Source organism: Dendronephthya gigantea, unplaced genomic scaffold (assembly GCF_004324835.1).
Source record: "Dendronephthya gigantea isolate DGI-Jeju-01 unplaced genomic scaffold, DenGig_1.0 000005F, whole genome shotgun sequence".
NCBI lineage: Eukaryota > Metazoa > Cnidaria > Anthozoa > Malacalcyonacea > Nephtheidae > Dendronephthya > Dendronephthya gigantea.
This window is the reverse complement of record NW_021163015.1, coordinates 978372-999564: the sequence shown is the minus strand read 5'-3', so window position 1 is coordinate 999564 and position 21193 is coordinate 978372. Positions and strand designations below refer to the sequence as shown.

At 40.5% G+C, this 21193-nt stretch overlaps 3 protein-coding genes across 3 annotated transcripts; 2 read left to right on the top strand and 1 right to left on the bottom strand.

Annotated features, from left to right (window-relative positions):
- Positions 1-623: 623 nt before the first annotated feature.
- On the top strand, positions 624-10362 carry LOC114516272 (coiled-coil domain-containing protein 186-like). The gene is made up of 18 exons (XM_028535698.1): positions 624-1544; positions 2609-2969; positions 3170-3367; positions 3660-3764; positions 4095-4193; positions 4297-4383; positions 5001-5143; positions 5375-5555; positions 5910-5984; positions 6062-6146; positions 6392-6471; positions 6597-6628; positions 6735-6909; positions 7398-7424; positions 7603-7796; positions 7988-8057; positions 8432-8581; positions 9424-10362. Exons 1-18 carry the CDS (start codon positions 1138-1140, stop codon positions 9505-9507), a joined length of 2553 nt encoding a protein of 850 aa, XP_028391499.1. The 5' UTR covers positions 624-1137; the 3' UTR covers positions 9508-10362.
- Positions 10363-10442: 80 nt separating this feature from the next.
- Positions 10443-19587, top strand: LOC114516271 (titin homolog). Its single transcript, XM_028535697.1, has 8 exons — positions 10443-11407; positions 11520-11601; positions 12501-12641; positions 13124-13866; positions 14245-15739; positions 15857-15917; positions 16010-16147; positions 16376-19587. The coding sequence occupies exons 1-8, from the start codon at positions 11313-11315 to the stop codon at positions 19060-19062; spliced, it is 5442 nt and encodes a 1813-aa protein (XP_028391498.1). The 5' UTR covers positions 10443-11312; the 3' UTR covers positions 19063-19587.
- LOC114516274 (arrestin domain-containing protein 3-like) lies at positions 19540-21167 on the bottom strand. Its single transcript, XM_028535701.1, has 2 exons — positions 20839-21167; positions 19540-20598 (listed from the first exon to the last, which is right to left on the bottom strand). Exons 1-2 carry the CDS (start codon positions 21070-21072, stop codon positions 19831-19833), a joined length of 1002 nt encoding a protein of 333 aa, XP_028391502.1. The 5' UTR covers positions 21073-21167; the 3' UTR covers positions 19540-19830.
- Between the last annotated feature and the right edge of the window lie 26 nt (positions 21168-21193).

Below are 21193 nucleotides of genomic sequence, written 5' to 3'. Positions count from 1 at the left end.
CGCGATCAAAAGAGAAAAAGAAGAACCTAAGAACAGGGCCGTCGCTAAGCGGTTTAAAGTAGTGGGGGTGAGTATCGAATTTGCCGACAAAATGGGCGTGATCAATTGGTGTGAATTTTCTAAATTGACGACATTATTACATTGACTACTAGTTACAATGTTAGGGTTAGAAATCGTTTATTTGCCGGCAACTAGTTTTCAGGGGGTATCACACCCCCCACAACCCCCCCTAGCGACGGCCCTGCCTGAGACTCATCCAGTTTAGTTTATGAGACTGTCATGAATTTTGAATCTCTTAGCTTCAGCGATCTAACCATACTATCATCGCTCCAGATATGTCTTTGTATGCGCTTTCATTCCATCATACAATTGCAGGGGCAAGGGGACTCTAATCAGACTATCACTCTATAGTAGCTTTTTCCAACATTGTGCTTTCCGCCTGGTTACGAGTTTGTTACAGTAATGAGGCATTGACCATTGAACTGTCTATGACATAATGACAAGCGGCCAACCAAGCGGCCGGATATTTAACCCAAAATGCACCAGGATTCAAGATGGTGTAATCACCGTTGAGTTGATCCATTCACATTTAGCTATGCGTGTAACCCACGCGCGGAGTCCACGTTGTGCTTTGGGCATTTCGTTCAGAGACTGAAACTTTCACATCAAAATGTAAATTTTGGACTCAATTTTGAGTCATTTTTTGCCATGATTTCGCTAATTTGTCAACAAATATGAACGAAGCTCTTCTTTCCATTACTACAGCAGTTTTTGTTCACCAGAGAGAAGAAAAAAGAGAGAAATCCCTTGTGTAGTTTTGGTTCCAGACGTTCTAGCTGATATCAGTGGTATGATTCGAGGTATTTAAACCACGAAGATTAGTGTCAAATTTAAAGACGTGGAAATTTATGTTGAACGCCATCAACAGTTCGATATATTAACTTTTCATTACAGTATACTAACTTTGAGTCTAATTTACGTGAAATCCGAAGGATTGGAGTATTACAGCTATGCAAAGTTAAATATTACTCAATACAGCAAGTTGAATATTTCATCTTTGTTTACGTTTTACAAAGATCTGTACAAGAAGCTCATCGGCTTTTAGCCGTATTCTAGTTGCCTTTCCTAGCTTTACTCATGTCAGAGGAGGTTATAAATGATATTAATTCCAATGGATCGGACGTACAAAAAAATTGTACGGACAAAATGGATTCTGATATAAAAGTCAGTAAAAAAGACCAAAGTTTTGATGAAAATATTGATCCAACAGAACACAACAATCTATCAAATTGCAATGAAATAACCTCCTTGAAAACAGACGAGCAGACCTCGGAGAAAGAACATGAGTTAAAGAGAGAATTGATAAGGATCAAAGCCGAGTTAAAGGCAAGTTCGGAACGGGAAAATGAACTCTCGACAAAATTACAGAAAATTGATTTTCAGACCGTCAAAGTTGCTGAATTGGAAATCCTGAATGAGGAGCTACGGGAACAATTAAACGACTCCTTGAAAGAATGTGGATGTTTAAAACGAGATTTAGAAAAGTAAGTTTATAAATGTGTAATGTGGGGATTTGCAGCAAATTCTTACAGCATGCCACGTTTATATTATTTTGAAGTACTGCTTAGGTTACACAGTTCATAAGTGTATGTACACTTCAAAAGGTACAACGACGCGAAAGAACTGTGTTTCTATGTATATGAACTTGTTAGTTAACTATTTCTCAATGTTTTCTTTAAACCCTATTCAATTATTTAATTCTGTTCTGTTTGGCATAAATATTTATGTCTAGGTAACCACTGGGTATCACAAGAGACTCTGTTTCTCATTATAATTGACATAATTGATCCACTTCCTCTTTCATTACCAACTTCATTTGATCTGTAAAGTACAATGAATGCTTTGAAATTTGTTCTGTATCTGATTTCCTGGTGGGCACAGACAAAATAGTACCTCAAGGAGATATTCTCCAGCAAGCAGCATTAGAATATTGTGTTGCAGCAACACAAAAACAATTCACAAATGGCTTGACAATTTGTAACTAATTTGAGTTGCAAATTCAATAGATTGACAGCCTTTTTTGTATGTAAAACTATGTAGTTGTGCAGCTGTGTTTTTTACATTTTACATTATTTTGCAACCAAACTTTCCAAATATAGTAAATTTCAGTTATTTCTAGTCTTGCAGTGCAATATTGGTACATTTCTCATGTTATGACAGGCCAATTTGTAAACAAAGCCTACCATTGGTTGAGCATCAAATTTTGCTACAGATATAAATTTTTAATTTACAATTAGCTTTCCTGTGCAATACTGGTAAATTTCGTATTTCAAAACTGGCCAATTTGTAAACAAAGCCTATATTTGGATACTTAAAGCACAAATAAGCAATATATTTTGTTATAAATATAATTTTTCAATTGGCATACATCCATTACAACTTGTCCAAACAGTCTGTAAGCCAGTGTGGCACACCTGTTAACTCTGTCAAAAATCAGACAATTTTTCTCATTGCTAGACAAGCATTGGTAATTTAATAAATTTATTATTTGGAAAGGGTACCTGTAATACAATAAAGATGGTTAATTCACGGTAATTTCTTTAATTAGTGTTATTCAGGAGAAGAAAGATCTTCAAATTAAAGTTTCATCGTCTAATGATGAGAACGATACAAATTACAAATTACTTGAGGAAAAAGTAAAAACTTTAGAGACAAAACATGCCGATTGTGAGAAAGAATTAACGGTCACAAAAGATAAGCTTTATGCTCATGATATGGCAGCGAAGAAAGCGATATCCTCTCTTAAGAAAGAACTGACACTCAGGGTTGATCAGGTGACCAAAATGTATGAAGATTGTTTACGAGAGCGGGATGGTTTGACGCAGAAGGTCTCTCAACTTACTGAAGAAAAACAAGAAATTTCCAAGATGCAAGATGCAGTTGATAAAAAAATGTTGGAAATGGCAAAGGTGAAAATAGTAATGCATTAATACTGAGAGGGGCAGTTACATGTCTTTCCATGGGTGTACAATTCAACTAATCTAGATCAAATTGCATCTCCGATTTGCTTTGAATTGTGGTGGAGAGTGCTGGAATTTCCTCATAATAATCTCTCCATAGGGTGTCAATGATATCCCAACTATAACTGTTTCCATGTGTTTTTCTTCAGGAAAATGAGAAACTACAGCAACTTGTGAAGAAAATACAGGCAGACTACAAATCATGCCAGGCCTCGCTCCTTGACCAGGAGAAAGAAATCATTGAAAAACAGAAGGAAGTGGACAAAGTTCAGGAAGACATCAATGCACATGTTGTTAAAGTGAAATGGGCCCAAAATAAACTGAAATCCGAATTAGATGCGCATAAGGTTAGACGCGAGGCCCTTTTAATTTTATTTGTGAAGCTTAGTGGCACTTATTTGAGAAAATTATCAATATTGAAAACTGTCAAAAGTGGCCCCTTATATAGTGCCACCCCAGTTGGCAAGATCCCCTGTTAGTTCACTTAAAAAACAACAACAAACTCCTCATTCAAATCTTTTGGTGGATTTCCCAACACCTTGGCAGTCCAACACTTATCTAAGCACAGAAAGGAACAGAACATGCTACTCCTTGCTTTAAGATAGTTTCAACCTTGTGTGATATACTCTTTTCTCTTAGGAAACAAAAACAAAGTTGACGCAGACTTTGCAGAAACTGAAAGAGGCCAAGGAAGAAGGTGAACAGATACGAGCAGATTGCCAAGCAATGATAAAACAGTATCAGGTAATGTTGATTGTGGAAGGGAAGAAGTTTGCCTAAGTATTATAAAGATTGCTTTCAAGTTTGATGCTGGGGCGTAGGATTTCTGGGAGCAACCCCTCCACCTTCTAATAGTGTATTCCGGAGGCGAATGAATATCTTTTTAGCCCCCCCCCACAATAGTACAGTACTACCTAAAAGAAAATGGTTTCAAATTGAAACGTAGGAGACCTACAACCCCCGCCCTCCCAATCCTCAACATCTTCCTACGCTTCTGATGTCACTTTGTGTACAGTGGAATTTTGAAGTAAACAAAAAATATTAATGTAAACATCGTGTATGTTTGCCTTGAAGGAGTCAGAAGAGATGAAATCAATCTCCCTCGATCAAGAGTTGAAACAGAAAGAGTCAGAGCTTCAGAAACGTCGGATTTCCAGCGCAACACAAGACGAGGTGCGGTATAATAGGATTATCGCCTCAAAAGAGGGCGGTGAGAAAACTCCAAGTATAACAAAGAAATCGCGTGTATTTTGTGCTACATTTTTATTCTTTTTAGAACAATAAAAATCTTTCACAAGAACTCAATAAGAGGAAAGAAGAAGTTAAGAACTTGACCGAAGAGAAAAACAATCTGAATGCTAAGGTTTGTGTACTGTATTAGGTCAATCTGTCGATCACAATTTAGTACTATGACCGAGTCGAATAATCGGTGACTTAGGGACATCCACACCCGTCAATACAGGACTACTGATGAGATTTTACCAAGTATAGTCTTTTAGAGCAAGTAAACACTCCCATTTTGAAAACATCCGCAGGCTATTTCTCAGAGTGTCTGCGAGGAATTGATTGTAAAAACAAAAGATTGTATTCACTTGGCGCTACACCTTTGTAGACCTTCTCGCCTAGTTTGGCTTGTTAAATCTCACTTTGTTTAACTGTATATGAATCTGACATATCTGTTACACAAATTATCGCTTTCAAGTCATTTCCTTGTTAGAAAGGGCATTCCCCCTCCCCCCAGTGAAAGAATTGCCAGACGCCACGTATATAATATACATTGAGTATTGGAAACAACCCTATTTCAACTGAGGATTGACCCAAACTCTGTCTTCTATATCCAATATTATCATATGGACTCTTTTCATTATTGACCTCGCCTGACTAAAAAGCCTCGGTCTGATATTTCACAGTACAGACCTCACGCTTGGTCAGTAATCAGTTGTTATATAATGCATGTGTAAATCTATATCAAATATGTAGTTAAAAAATTTGGACGAGAAAGTTGCCAAGTATGCTCTCGCCATCTCAACGTATGAGAAGACGGTGGTGAATCAGAGGAAAGAGATTGATAACCAGATCACGAAGATTGAAGAGTTAGAAAAGTTAAGAAGCCTTCTGTTCAAGTAAGGATGCGTGAGAACTCAGCCAGTCTTGTGTTTGATAAAAGCATGCAGCTATTCCGTCCCTTCTAAAGATATGCCAAAGAATCTCAATCCTTTTCTTCTCAAACCCTTCTTTGCCTTTTCATTTTACCCTCTGCATACACGATAAGGGAGAAAGCTCTTTGAATTTTACCAAATCCCCTAGAGATATTTAGATAGTCATGACTGTGTCTTCCCTTATTTTTGCGCTAGTTCTGATGAAAGCAATCAGAAACTGATAATGGAAAAATTGCAGCTTACGGACACAGTTAATGAACTTCAATCGGAGATGGCGGCCGTTCACGCGAAGGAATCGGAACTGCTCGACTTCATGGAGAAAATGACGGCAAAATGTACTCAATTACAGTCGACATTGTCCGTCATTCAAGCCCAGGTTCGTAGAAATCCAGGTTTCTTTCATGGTAAATCAAAAATATGTTCAGCCCCAAGCTCAGGGAGAGAGAGTTGTTCGACCCATATTACGCAATCACCGTGGGCTCATACCCAGGCACCTCAGTACTTCATCTACTGTGTGAACACTTAGGATATTTATGTGATACACGGGAATTTGGCTATACAAATGGTGGTTTTTGTGGTGATCACCACATATTAAGTGAGACTGACTGGTTAACCGTTGACTTCCCTTTCTTGGGAATTACACTCTAAGTCACTAAGTGGTGTGTTTATGCTCTTGGAAATACTAACAGCAAAGAGGTTGGGAATAAATCTTGTTTCTTGTTAAAATTAGAACGAAGCAATGAACAAGGAGAACGAGGAATTGAAGACAAAATGCAGCGATCTCGAGTCGGACAACAAAAGATTGGTGAGTGCAGTCGCGTATGTGCGTAGCATGGTACTTGATGTTATACATCGTCATAAATAACTCCTCTGTTTTTGCAGAGTTCGTCCCTGAAGAGCGAAACTCAAGCCAAACGTGTTCAAGAATCTGAGCTGCAAGGAAAACTGGAGGAAAAAACGAAAGCAGGTATTTTACATGACGTTTCATAGATTTATGAGCCATGAAAATGGCATATAAATATATAAAGAGTGTTGCTCGGTTTGCACATACTGAACTATGAACACACTCTTTCGTTAACAAGGTCAATGGACCATTTTGAACACTAAATTTAAAACGAGGAACATTTATCAGCGTATATAGCCGGAGGTTAGGGTTCATAGGGGCTGAACCCAAGGCAATTGCCAAAATCTAAGTGTCCATATCTCCTCCAGTGCAAGAATTGGCGACCAGTTTGGAAGACGTAAAGAATGATCTCAAGGTGACGAAGAAGAAAAACGCGGCGCATTTAAAGGTATAATTTCGCGAGCAGGCCTCTTTTTAAAGGTGTAGAAACTTTACAATCTTTACAATGTCTTATACATAATGCATTTCTTACACTCATTTCCCTTCCTGCTAACTATAAGTTTATGGTTTTAGGATATCACAAGACAACTGCAACAGTCCAAAAGGTGAAGTATTCAGAATGTTATCAAGAAATATTTCTCGTGTATACCATGGCTCGTGTACTATTGCCACAACTTGACTCAATTTCGCTGTTTTTCATTTTCGAAACAGGAAAGTTGATTCTCTGGAGAAGAACTCAAACTCCAAGGATCGTCTGGATAGCGATTCTCGCACGTCGTCCAGCGGTTCACTTGATAAAGCTGACAATGTGACGCCACATTCGTCCATGAATAACACCCATTATCCTCCTGCGTCCCCTCCTGCTTATGGTATCAACAACGGAGGGGTGAGATATACATTGGAAATATGCTTTTCCGTGATAGAATTTCCGTGCATTTATCCTTGTACAAATATTTCATCCACGCCGGTTGTACGAAAGCTGGAATGCTGGATAACTCAATACACCAGTGACGTACCAGCATCAATAATTGGGGGGGAGGCGATATTCATATATAAGTGTTCTGCCTTATCAATTTCTTTTGAAATCTATTGTCTTTACCATCACTTAACATGAATATATAAATACCCCCCCCCCATATGAAAAAGAATCACAAATTTAAGGAATCCCAATTTTTAATCCAGGTTACACGGAACAACCCACAATTTTAGAGCGATTAAAAAACACTATTCGGTGTGTTGTGCTATTTAGCTTTCGTACAACTGACCCCAATACTCCAGTTCCAAACTTCGTCCAACGGGCTCCAGTAATTGCCTGTAATAAGAATATGAATACTTCTACATGCGTCCACTTGACTGTATTTTCTTTTCTTACAGGTTTCATTATACAACTCGAATGACCTGGTTAGTTGAAAATTTATTTCATTCATTTCATATATATTCGCTAATTTTGTTGGGAATTTGAACCTAATTTTCAGAAATGTATATATACCTGTTTGATTTAAAACTTTGCGATAAAACGAATTCTGCCCATATCTAGATTCAAATATATATTTTAATAAATCTTCTCTTTTTCATGAAGATGTCAACAGAAGTGGAAGTAAAAACGAAATCGTCTCATAACAAGATAAGCAATCATGAATTAGACCACGAGAAATCTATCATGTTGTCCAAAATATGTGAACTGCAGAAAGTACACGCGAAGAAATGCGAAAAACTCGATTTCTTAACGGAGCATAATAACACTTTGGTCGACGAAATAGCGAAAAAAAATAAGTAAGATTTGAAACGAAATCTATATAGTGAATCAAATCACTTCACGGCCCATGTTTATTATTAGAGGGCTTTTGCAAATTAGGGGCTGTTAATTTTGGTAGTATCTGATGATTTTAGAGAGATTGGAGTGGCTGAGTGGAGATGGAAAATGGGATTCGAAGACTTGAAAATATGTTGTTTTGCTTCTCTAGAATTATTCAAAATTACATGATGAAGGAGGACAGCGGGCAGCTAACATCCACCGACTATGATGAAAAAAAGGTAAACAAAGAAAACCTGATACGTCTTCTCTCTGTAGGGTAGACTATTGCCTGTATTTGAAAAGCTCACTCACACTCAAGCACATTGAGTGGGAGATCTCATAACTTTCCCATGGCGGTATTTCGAATAAGAGCATTTTGAAGAGAGTATTTTACCTTTAATCTTTTGATTAAAAAAATCTTTCTCATTGACCAGCATGAACGAAATTTATCTGTCACACCATAGACAATCCAAAAGACAAAATGTCTTTTGGATCGTCTCTATGGTCACACTCAATGAATGTGAGCAATCTTCTTGAATACAGGCGATTGTGAACAGAAGTAATGATACATGGACCAGTATCAATGACATATCTATTTCATTCCTCAACCTAGGCTAAACTCGCGAAGAATCGTGGCGTAATGTCGTCAGTGTATTCCTCGAAGGCCACCGACTCGACGATGACCCTTGAACTGTCTCTGGAAATCAACTCAAAACTACAAGCACTTCTCGAAGACACGATTCTGAAAAATATAACTCTGAAAGTAAGTTGAATTTGTTTGTTTGGTGTGCTCTTGGACCTAGGTAACCCCCTTGTGAAAGCGTTGAGATTGATGCTTCAGCGTGGGTTGCAAAATACCATATCAGATGAGAGGGAAAGCATGTAAAAATTGTTAAGGATGTTGAATTGTAATTGAAATTTTAAATACTGTATACTCGCCATATGCATGAACTGATTTCGTCTTCAACCCGTTTGCTTTCCTTTACATCCTACACGTGTCCCAATACTACGTCAAACCGTCTTCTTAAAATATATCGATACGTACCCTAGTCGGCCCATGCTGTGTGCTATTTTAATTAACCCTCATTTACATGGGGTTGATATTTTTCAAGAGCGACACGTACCCTACTTGGCCCATGCTGTGTGGTATTTTAATTAACCCTCATTTACATGGGGTTAATATTTTTCAATAGCGACACGTACCCTACTTGGCCCATGCTGTGTGTCAGTGTGTGAAATTTTAATTTCCCCCTTATTCACATGGGGTACGTACCCCACTTAGGGGCTGTTTACATGATCCCGGTTACCCGAGATTCAACGAAGCGTGAGAGGACTTTGAGGTATTGAAATAAGCCTTTATGACACCAAACAAGCACATGCCATTGTAGTGGTGATTATACGACTGCCAGGATCATGTTATCTGCTCATTTTAATACCTCAAAATCATCTCACGCTTCGTTGAATCTCGGGTAACCGGGCTCATGTAAACAGCCCCTTAGCGCATGACATGTGATTGAACATGTTGAGAAGCACTGCCAAATATCGTAGCACCATTCATTCTTTTTGTGTTTGTTCTAAAAGTTAATTAATTGTATCAAATTTCAGGAGAGTATCGAAACGCTGGGAGACGAAGTAGCCAGGTTAAGTACAGCTTTAAGCGTGGAGCGGAGCGAGGGTACAAACAGATAGCAGAGGATATAATGATTACTAAAGAAAAGTATATAATTTTAGATTTATAGTGTCGTGTGTAGGTAACCAACCCCCTTCCGCTTGTCCCATGAAGCATGTAATTAGCATTCGAAATCATTAATTATGCATGCAAGATGGCGTCGCATAATAATGAGGAGCGTAGGCAAGAGATTTTGCGTACAAAGAAAAGCATAAAAAGCCGCGTTCACTTCCCGCAGGCCAACGCATTCTCGCTCGTTATGGACCGAAGACAACGCAATGCCGAACGCGCCCGGTTGAGTCGAAAAGTTCGTCGAGAACGCGAATTAAAACTGCAGAGATTTCACGAATTTGTGAGGGACAACTATCCGCAGTTATTTTCTGAATTCGAGAAGGTTTTCGAAGCAAAGAAGAAAGATCTCGTACCGTACCAATACCCGACGGAAACTTTAGCGGAACTAGAGCATGGCTGTACAGTTGCAAGTGGTGTTTCCAACGATTACCCTGTCGCTGGCGAGCCAAAATATGGAATCAAGCTGGATGATGGGACAGTATTACACAACGTTGGGTATATTACGTTCGAGCAACCGAAAGAACAGTCGTCGCCAGATGACCAACAGGGTGTCATAACCTTAGCTGGTTGCAAAGAGGCGCCAAAAACAGAAAGCAGTCGGGTTATCGAAATTCTCGATGACTGAACGGCGGACCACGAAGAAGTGGAAGATGTCGTGTGCAATGGTATCATCGCTTACGTCGAATTCACACGAGAGGTCGGAGAGGACAATCTATAATCAAAAAAGTTAGTTAATTGAACGTGTATCTGTATTGATACGGTTCATCGGCTTTTGACTGTCATGCACTTATTGCTTTTTAAGTTATGAAATTGTAAAAACACGTATACTATGTCTCCGCATCTTCGATGTGAAGCCCAACAGTTTTCCATTGAATGGATACAATTGGTATATATATGTCAATGGGTACAATACCAAGTAACTTTTCGTAAAGTATCGGTACACTCCTTTAATAGCCGAAAGCACGCAATAATCACACCGCTTCAATAGCTGTCAGTGAAGAAAACGTTTAGACAACCTCATTCCAAGCCCTGGGTTTCGCTCTGTCATCATAGCGAATATCCGTGGAAGTGGAACGAGTTGGCCCATTTCGATACTAATAACAGGCTTGAGTGGGGATGGAGTTGGGATTAGTTGCCTACAGCCTACTTGTATAATACCTGAATAAAATTATACCTAAGAATCGTGAGCAAGTAATTTCTAAATCGTCAGCGAACTATTTGACTTTGAGAGGGCTTTTTATTGCATTGATCTAGATTATTTTTAATTAAAGGGTTACTTCTCAAAGACATTAAGTTATATTATTGTAATTCACGCTTCTAAGTGTAAAAAATGTTCATACTTTGAAATTTGAATGTAGAATGATTTTTCTTGCTAAATATATTAGAATGTATATATTTCAAGGCTATTTGACGTATTTTTACTAATGACAATAATTGAAACTTGAAATATATATTTATAAACTGGAAACACTTTCTGGAATGCTGAAGTTGTATTAAGATCAGCGTTAAATTCCAAATTCCAGTGTAAAATTCCCAAAGGAATAAATTACCCATATTGACCAATAAGGAAACGAGTTCGTGATATGAAAACTTTGAAATATTTTGGCGGTTTGTTTTAAATTTGAATAGGATTCGTTAGAGGAACATTGAAGAATTCCCTCGGGAATTTCGACTCTTTAAATTTCGGCTTTTTTCGGACATTCGAATGAAAAAATAAAAGACATTTGGTTTAATAAGGAATATAATTGCCGAGATGAGCGAGGATTATGCAAGTATTGTAATTATCAAGCGAACTGGAGCTGATGGTCCACGATTTCCCCTGCGACGAAGCGATTGCTTGTTTGGAAGGTGTGTATATAAACGTCCTTCCTTTATTAAAAACGTCGTCGAATCTTGCACTTCTTGTAATGTTTAGTTCTGTTTTGAGTGTTGAATTGGATTACTTTCTTTGATATTGTAGGGACACTACGTGCGATTTACGTGTCCAGTTACCCGGAGTTGCTTTGGAACACGCGAAGGTGTCCCGCTCTGAAAACAATAAAGTAAGTTGAAGTTCGTTGTAAAATGTAAATATTATACAAGCTTCACCTTCCTTGTTTAAATGTTTTGGTAAATACTTCATCATTTGCTCTAGCAGTTGTACTTAGTAATTGATCGCTATCTATGAGCTTAGCCAGTCAAAATTATATTCAGGTTTTATATTATATTCAGTGCAAATTATATTACTAGTAACTAAACTGGGCGTCAAAAAATTATCTATGATTGATAAATAGATTATATCAAAAAATCATAGATTATACAGATAACGTTGGTTTCTGTTGCCAGAGTTTTTTGGGCCAAATAAAACGTAGCAATTATTTCTGCCCCTGCTTATGCAGCCCTTTGAAATTGCTGCTAATCCAATCTTGGATTCCCAAAAGTTCCAGAATATTCTCCTAATTGGAAATTAAGGTCTGCATGTTATATTACTGTGTATAATAAAATTCATTGTGGCATATGTTTATACAAGACAGCCTGTGAATTATGGCCAGATTTAGATTAAAGATGGGAAAGTCAACAATCAGAAAATAGTGTTGTACATGGATAAAGGCTAAAGCATGCTGTTTGCTATTTTACGCTATCTTTGTTGTTCCTGTCCTTATTCTAAGTCTGCCTATAAACTGACAGCCCAGTGCAAATTTCTAGTGCAGTAAATATCTGTGATGTCAAAGACTGATGTATAGATTTTATACTTACATGATTTTACTTATACTGTTTGTGCTTCAACTTTGTCTCCATAGATGATATATGCCATAGATCTCATTGCTAAATCTCCCTATAGTGTGATTAATAACGTCCAATTTTCCAAAGCTATCCCCTCTGAATATAGGACTGCCACCTATACAAGCAATCTTAGAATTGAATTGGTAAATTTTCAATCTGCATTAATTTATTTTTCTAGTTTTACTTGGAAAATCTAACAGATAGTGAAACAATGATAAATGGTGACCCTATGAAAGAATCTGTTGGCCTTAGCAACATGGATGTTTTCTCGATTGCTGGCAGGTCATTTCGATTTGAATGTGAACAGCCGAAAAGAAAGGTGCGTACCATTAAAATGCAGAAACCCAGTTATCACATAAAGTTGAATTGCATGTTTCTTTAAAACTAACAGGCTAATCAAACTGCATTGATTTACTTTTTAAAGTTAGAAATTTTAGAATTGGTTCATTTTCATTTAAACATGCTGTATGCCGTAAAAAAACCTCAAGGGGGTGGGTGGTTGGTTGAGATAAGATCTAATGTAATATACTACAGGTATAAATACTAAGCTTGTTTTAAGAAGTTTTATTTCCAGTTTGTTAGGAGCTGAGCATGATAATATAATATGGTAATAATATTGTGGTGTTCATTGACTGTGAAAACAATGAATTTCTAAAGAAATGAATAATTATAATCATTGGAAATTTACATAGCCGGACAAAATCGTCAGGCTGGCTATGCCACTGTTTAGAAAGTATAAATGCAGACAAATTTATACCTAGAAAGTCTGGTTTTAGTGACTTAATTTTCCTTTCAAAACAGAGCTTAGGGAAGAAGAGGACGTCCTTGAATAACCCCGCCATCGGGCGCCTCGTTTCACCTTTGAAGGAAGCCAACCGTATCGTGAAAGACAGTCCACGTAATCCTGTGCAGCGTCGAGCGTCGCTGAGAGAAAGCCTGGGAAAACTCAGACGATCTTCCACTACATTTCAAGAGGTGAAGGAACCAGTTGAAAGAACTCCTGAGAAAGTGAACGAGCAACCAAATCCACCACTCCCGTGCCGGGCATCTTTGAGAGAGAGTTTAGGCAACTTGAGAAGATCTTCCGTTGCGCTCCTCGAAGTAGAAGAACCTTTGGAAAACGAGAAAACTGAAGAAGACTTCCTTCCCGTATCGCGTCGCTCGTCTTTACGAGAAAGCATTGGAGGATTGAAACGGTCATCGGTGTCTTTACAAGAAGTAGAGGAACCTTTGACAAATACACCTAAAGAAGAACAGGCCTTCGTCGGTATGGTGAACTCGGCTGTATCTAACTCCAAGGCTAACACTCCATTATCCACGAGGAAACTGAGGAAACGCGTGTCCTTTGGTCCAAAGTTAAGTCCAGAGCACTTTGATAAGACCCTGCCCGTTTCGACACCGATCAAGAAAGGTTCCAATCCACGGAGACTGTCCGCGCCGTTGTCGAAACCTTGCATTAGTCCAGCAAGAAGAAGATATAGTGTCGCCACGCCGTCGTTCGTCTCGAGGATCGAGGAAGAAGTTGAAGAGAGTGATGAAGCTAGGTAGGGAAAGGATTTGCATGCTTCGGCAAATCGTGTGGGTGGGAGTTGCGTTGCGAGTTGATGTTGAAAGTTTTTTCGTGTAACATTACCTTGTAACATTTCGTGTAACAAGTTAATTGTAAAAATGTATTAAAAGGTCGCTATTATCTCTCTTTCAAATCCCTCGACACTGAGTTTTCTAAACCCGAGCCTTGGATAAAATTCGTGAGCTGTAAAATTGGATTTAATCCTAGTCCCCCCCGTCTCACTTTCAAACAGGCACCGAGGTCTCAGCTACCACCACGGCTTACCGGGGGGGGGGGGCATGATTTGGCTGTTAGCTGTTAATATTTTTAAAATCCAAAACTTTATTGTATTAACCACTTGCATTTTACTTAGTGATGAAGAAGAGCATCCTGTGAAGCCGGACAGTCCTGCCGTCGAAATCGTTGAGGTATTCCAGACCGATCGACCGAGAATGGCGACCCCTTTGAGAGATGAGATCAAGCAAGGAAAGCAATTACGTGGGAAAGACAAGAAAATGGCGACACCGTTAAAGAATGCGATTAAGCAAGGTTTCCGTTTGAAAGCGAGCAAAAATAAGATGCATACGCCTTTGAGGGAAGAGATTCGGGCTGGTCGTAAGCTAAAACCTACCAGAAAGCGGTTAGGCACTCCGGTTCGTAAAGCCATCGAGTCCAGGCCGAAGTTAAGAACCACCAGAATGAGAATGTCAACACCACTTCGGAAAGAGATCGAAACGAGACCGGCGCTGAGGGAGACCAAGAAAGTGATGGCAGAATCTTTGCAAGATGAGATCAAGTCTGGAAGGAAATTCTTGAAGATTAAAAGAAGAATGAAAAGCGAGGTACAAGATGAAATCGTCGCCGGGAAGGAATTGAACCAGACGAAAAAGAAGATGGCGACCGAGCTTCAAGCAGAGATTACAAAAGGCGTTCAACTACGACCCACCAAGAGGAGAATGCCGACGATGCTTCAAGACGAGATCAAGGCCGGTGTCAATCTTTCCAAAACGAAGCAGAGCTTGAAGACTCCGTTAAGACAAGAGATTGAAACTGGCGTCAACTTGCGAAAGACAAAACGGCGAATGGGAACCATGTTGCAAGACGAGATAAAGTCCGGAGTTGAACTGTCTAAAACAAAACAGAGCTTGAAGACTCCGCTGCGAAAGGAGATTGAGTCTGGCGTCGACCTCCGAAAAACCAAACGACGAATGGGAACCATGTTGCAAGACGAGATAAAGTCCGGAGTTGAACTGTCTAAAACAAAACAGAGCTTGAAGACCCCGTTAAAAAAAGAGATCCAGGCTGGAATTAATTTGCGAAAGACGAAACGACGAATGCCGACTATGCTTCAAGATGAGATAAAGTCCGGAATCGAACTGTCTAAAACAAAACAGAGCTTAAAGACTCCGTTGAGAAAAGAAATTGAAACTGGCGTCGACCTCCGAAAGACCAAGCGACGAATGGCGACCATGTTGCAAGATGAGATAAAGTCCGGAATCGAACTGTCGAAAACAAAGCAAAGTTTGAAAACGCCATTGAGAAAAGAAATTGAATCTGGCATGAAGTTACGACCCACTAAGCCTAAGGAGGAAAAGCAACCTGACACGTCATCAAAGACACCCAAACGTCGCTTTTCCAACATCGATGATAATCCCACACAATCTGCAAGAAAGAAGATAAAGACTCCTTTGAAAATTCCACAGCGAGCGGGCTTTTTCCCCAGCACAAGATCCAAGACACGCTCCATTTCCCGTCGTAGAAAGTCCACGAAGAAGCCAAGTTACGCGGAAATAGTGAAACGTCAGAAGCTTGTTGCCAAGCGACGAATGTCCACGAAGAGTGTCCTCAACTTTGAAGCAGAGCAAAAGGTACGTCAAAAAATTACTTTCTACCATGCCGCAGCGAATCAAATTCGATGAAATTTGAAGGTATTTTATGTCAGTGATAATTAAGTGTTTAAAAGTTTTTATTATACTTATTTATAGGCATCGTCAACTTCAAATCAAAATACAAAACCGAAATCAACTACAACTGCAACTGAAAAAAGTAAGTTCTTCAATGTGTTGAATGGCAAATCAATCCCAAAGCTTAATAAAGGAGTGATGGTTTATTAAAATCGCAATTTTTTTGTTCCACAGTCAAGAGGAAGAGCAAGACCCCTTCTCGAAGAAAGAGTCTAGCCAAAAACGCTAAAGTTTTCGATGGTAAAACTGGAGGAGAATGGAACGTTGTGGTGAACAAGAGGAAGATATTAAGAATTAAAAGGCAAAGAGCAGGTGTGTATGTGAATTCACTTAGAGGCAGGCCAAGTCATTGTGTGAAAATATTTGTCCGACTTGCGAATAACCGCATATTCTTGATTCTGAAGGCGGTGGTTCTCCACTGGGCAGAATTTTTCGATTGAAGGAAATTTTTCGCTTGATTTTCTTAACAACGGTCGAGTGAATACGTCGACAAGTGATAAAATTTCATGCATAAACGTTGTATTCGTTTGAATTTTACAGTCAAGTTGCAGCAGCAACAAAACGATGAACGCCGCATCGGGACAAGATCCTCTTCAGGCGACGAAATCTTCTATGATATAGCACAGCTTATGAAGACGCCGAACGTGAAACAAAATCAAGAACCTGACATCGAAGGCGTTGCAGAGTTGTTTGAGGCGTTTGAAATGGCTTCGCCGATAGCGGCCACAGGTACACCATCCTTGAGAAGAACATCTGATCGTGTGAGCGTTGTCACTCCTTTGTCCATCGACAAAACGCCTTCGTTGCGAATGAAAGAAAGTGGGTGCGATGTCGTTGTCCCGTTACAACTTTCAAGCACTCCCTCTCTGCGAAAATGTCCCGACGTTTTGACAGTTGTGTCGGCAGAGGAGCCTCAACTTACTCCGTCACTTCGAAGAGTCTCGGAGACTTTGACTGTGGCGTTCGCAGACGAAGGAAAACTGACTCCGTCGCTGAGGAGAGGTTCGAATAATCTAACCGTCGTGGCAGCCGAGACACCAAAGCATACCCCGTCTCTGAGAAGAGCAGGAACCGCTGAGAAGGTAGTGCTGTCATCCCCACTTCACGTGGCTGTCACTCCGTCATTAAAGAAAAGTCCAGCTGCAGTTGTTGTCGAAACGACACCGGCTCAAGAGACATCCGCGACCATCCCTACAGAGATTGTCAAGTCTGGCTCCACACCTAAGATCGTAGCTGTTGTTTCCCCCTTCCCTGCAGTACAACCTACCTCCTCCGCACCTCAACTCGCGTTCCCCTTAGCAGAACCCACGCCATTAGAGATGGTAACCGCTCCTGTTACATCAGAACCTTCCCCAACAAAAGAAACCCAGTCCACGGAAGATTTATCATCCGAACTGCTCGACGAGGAACAATTACCATCGAAGAGATCCACGCGATCCGTTAAACGCAAAGTTCAACCCGATTCGCTTCCTCCAACAAAACGCCCTCGTCGCGCAACCTCGCGGAATACTGCCGCCAAAGTTGGCGAAGAAAAGTCCGAATCTAGAAACGTGCCCGTTGATGATGCCGTGGCGCCAAAACACCAGATTCCAAAGAGAACCAGTGCACGATCTGCTAAACAGCAGCGCGCTGCACTTGATACGAAAGAGAATGTTCAGCAGAAGATTGTTGAAGTTGTGGTCTTGGAACAAGAAGAGGCTGAAGGTGAAGTCGCACCGAAGGTTAAAAGAAGCACGCGTGCCTCTCGCAATCGCGCAATACAGCCCACACCTTCGTTACCAGACGTCGTCCCGAGTTTAACTCAACCTCCTCCTCCTGAGATGAAACCCTCTCCAACTATGATGGAGCCTTCGCTTCAAATGGTGCCCATCCTCTTCGCAGTCGATTTGAGATCCAATCCAGTGAAAAAAAGTGAAGAAATTTCAAAATCCAAGAAGACAAGATCGACACGATCGAAACACAGTGTCGAGCCGGATACCCTGGAGACAACGACACGCACGCGCCGTACCACAGCACGCAACAACAACACGGATCCCGATGTCGACAAAAAGAGCGAATCGCCAAGCGAGGTGTCGAATGGTAAGCGAAGTACGAGATCTCGAAAAACCGATGACAAAAATACCGTGGCATCTGGATCACGGTTGCGTAGGGGCACCAGAGAAAGATCACAACAGCCAGAAGTCGATGAGTCCGAGAAAATGGTCGAAGAAGCCGAAACTAAGCCAGAAAGAAACACTCGTTCCAAGCGTGGCAAATCCGCTAGTGGAAAGGGGAAGACGGAGACGCGGGGGAAGGCCAACCCAACATCTAAAGTCGCCACCCGCTCTGGGAAGAGCAAGAATGTTCCCGGGATACCAGAGACACCTCAGCCTTTGAGATTCACTCGAACACAATTGGAACCCATCGTTGAAGTACCGACACCGCTTCCAACACCTGCTTCGTCGCTACGCGGCAGCGCCTCAAAGAAGTTGTTCGTCCTGGCAGAAAACAGCTCATCGCGAAGTGGAAGGAACATCACTACAGTCGTCGAAGAACAAGCACAGCTAAATGACGAGATTTCGAAAAGCAATGCCGCATCAAAACTGCGAAGAAAACGTGCTGCTCCTGAAGGAAAAGTTGATGAGAAGAACGAAGCATCAAAGGAAGAGAACGCTCCGTCAAAGAAGCGTGTGACGCGTTCTAAGAGAGATAACGACGTGGTCGCTATCGAGGCAAGCCTGCCTAGCTCAAAACGACAGAGAAAGGAAAGCGCAGAGCGTGATGAGAAAAAAGATGACGAAGAGACTAAGAAACGTGTGACTAGACGGAAACGAGGTGCCCAGGAGAAGAAAGTTGTGGAAGAGATAACCATCAGCAACGTAAAATCGACTCGGAGAAACAAAGCCGCCGTTAAAGAAGTTGAAATCTTGGAGGAGACGGTCGTGAAGTACACAAGAACAACGAGACAGAAAGGAAAGCTCGTGCGGGAAGAAAATGGCAGCCCACAAGCACCGGTGGAAAAGGGGAGGAGAACCCGCAAGGGGAGCAGCAGTCAGACAACCGAGGAGAGCTCTGGTAGGAAAACTCGTGGAAAAAGAGCAACGGTAAAAGAGAGTGAAAATGTTGAAATACCAGTCGAGAAGAATGCGAAAGGTGGTCGAAGACAAGCCAAAGGAAGTAGGAAAACACCAGAAAAGGTAACTGAGCTGGTACCAAGAGTGACTAGGAGCCGTCGAGGTGCTCAATGAACTGTAGGTTAGGGACAACTTAACCATTTCCCCATTTGAAATTATTGGTTATCAAGCCATTAATCATTAAAACAACCTCGCAAGCTTCAAGCAATTTCATATTTCAGTGACTAGACTATTACAGTAATTGTTGACTGGGTGTTTTATTAGTATTCATATGCTCTTCTTGGGACCAATAGTTATTGAATATTTTGCCATGAAAGTAATCTTTAGGACTATAAAAGACACAAATAGTAACCAATAATTTTCACTATGAGGATATCTTCGGTTGAACAGATGGACATGCAGTTCTTGTCCAGCAATTCCTAGGGCTGTACAAAAAACTTTGTTCTTTACAATATATCTCATTCTTACCATTTTCAAACATCACTGTATATAAGTTCATTTAAATCACAGTAGGGTATTGTGGACTTCTAGTTGATATAATCATATGTAATATATACAAAAAAGGGGGAGAAAGGAAAAGGCTTTAAATATATTGAGCTTTCTGTTTGTAAATTGTTCAAATATAAGTAAAGTTTCTGATTCTCACTGTGTTGTATTCCTTTATTTCTAGGCCTAGTTTACAACTTCAAAGTTTCAGTGCTCTCAGGATTAGAGCATTGGGATTAGGATTAAGAGTTAGGATTGGGATTAGCATTAAGTTAGGAAAATGTTTGGGATTAAAATTAAATTCGGTATAACAGTTTTTCTACTTTTGGATTTTAATAGCCACCAAGTTTAATGATAAACATGGCTGTCACTCTTTCTGCAAATCAATCATTGCCTTCAAATAGCAGATACTATTGCCATGCCACTACCAAATTGGCCTGAAGGGTCAGTTGGTGGGAACTGCCCTTGGAATGGTTGAGCATAGGTGTACCTTGGCACATAGCTTTGATCTCCAAAGTGTGATCTGGCGTCTGCATCACCAACATTCACAGGCAAACCTCCAACTGCGACGGCATAGCTTGGTGGGGGCATGTCAGGGTAGCCAAGGGTGGATGTGGTTGGCCCAAATTGTGGTGCCAATGGCTGTACTTGGTGTGTGTACCCTGCTTCCATCACCTGATTTTCAGCCAGCTCATAGGAACATTGTCTGCCAAAGGTTCGTTTAAAAGGTATGGTACCCATAGTAATACCAAGAAAAATTTTTGGGCTAAGCCCCATGGGAACTTGAACATCAAACTTGATATGGTAACTGACACTCACAGGGTTGGTGTTAATTGTTGGGGCAACTGGTGGAATTAGGAATGGTTGGTTATTCCATAAGTCCTGGCCTCTTGCTGGGATTTTACCACCTTCAAAACGTGTAATTGCTATTGAACTTCCTGTTGTATGTCCGTCTGCTGCACGGAACAAAATATTTTGTATAAGTGTCGCCCTCATACAACGCATTTCTCGAGTTGACAAGTTCTCACACAGCGCATTGAGGAAGATTTGCTCACCAGGACAATAGCCTGCTCTATCAAGACTTGCTTGCATGTCGAGGTTGCCAGATACACAACAAAGGCATCCAATTTGCTTCTCTTTGCTTCCAACAGGAACTGTTGAATACTGAGGAAGATTAATATCGATAATCTCATTGACAGTGAAGGGCTTTCGAATTTTATGATCAAACTTCCACGGTCGATCGATTTTTGCTTCTATGTAATAGCGAATGAGACCAGTGCCTCCTTCGAACGAACTGGGTAAAGGCGAGGGAAGTTTAAATACGAATGGATAAACATGTCTTCCAGGAGGATGCTGCACTGCTCCGGTTGAACTTCCTCCGAAAAGAAGACCTTGTAGACTTACCAATAACTGATGGCCGGTGTGATGATCAGTCTGTGTTCTGGAGTTTCCTCTATTATCAGTGGTCGTCGTTGTCCAGTGGCAGTAAGAGGCTCCAACCAACATGACGTTTATTTGGTTGCATTTCATTGACTGTAAAACGTCGACGACAACATTGCCTCGTACATCTTCGCCTGCGTAGAACACCTCTTTGTTACCGTCAATTTCGACTTCGAAATTCTGCAATTTTCTGACCATTTTGCCCCCCTGCTTGTCAAACCAGAAACAGTCAAGTTTTTACACGCCTAAACCGGCAGGCAACTATAAAAGGCACATTGTGGTAAGTTGATTCGCATTGATCCGCATTATTCGGCGCCTC

Bases quoted from the DNA above. Each gene is read 5' to 3' on its own strand.
- LOC114516274 (XM_028535701.1), bottom strand. From the start codon at position 21,072: ATGGTCAGAAAATTGCAGAATTTCGAAGTCGAAATTGACGGTAACAAA. The intron at 20,599-20,838 runs GTAAGTCTACAA...AATCTTCCTCAG, and splicing joins ACACCGGCCATCAGTTATTG to TATTCAACAGTTCCTGTTGG.
- LOC114516272 (XM_028535698.1), top strand. From the start codon at position 1,138: ATGTCAGAGGAGGTTATAAATGATATTAATTCCAATGGATCGGACGTA. The intron at 1,545-2,608 runs GTAAGTTTATAA...TTCTTTAATTAG, and splicing joins TTAAAACGAGATTTAGAAAA to TGTTATTCAGGAGAAGAAAG. The intron at 6,147-6,391 runs GTATTTTACATG...TATCTCCTCCAG, and splicing joins GGAGGAAAAAACGAAAGCAG to TGCAAGAATTGGCGACCAGT.
- LOC114516271 (XM_028535697.1), top strand. From the start codon at position 11,313: ATGAGCGAGGATTATGCAAGTATTGTAATTATCAAGCGAACTGGAGCT. The intron at 11,408-11,519 runs GTGTGTATATAA...TTGATATTGTAG, and splicing joins AGCGATTGCTTGTTTGGAAG to GGACACTACGTGCGATTTAC. The intron at 15,918-16,009 runs GTAAGTTCTTCA...TTTGTTCCACAG, and splicing joins TACAACTGCAACTGAAAAAA to TCAAGAGGAAGAGCAAGACC.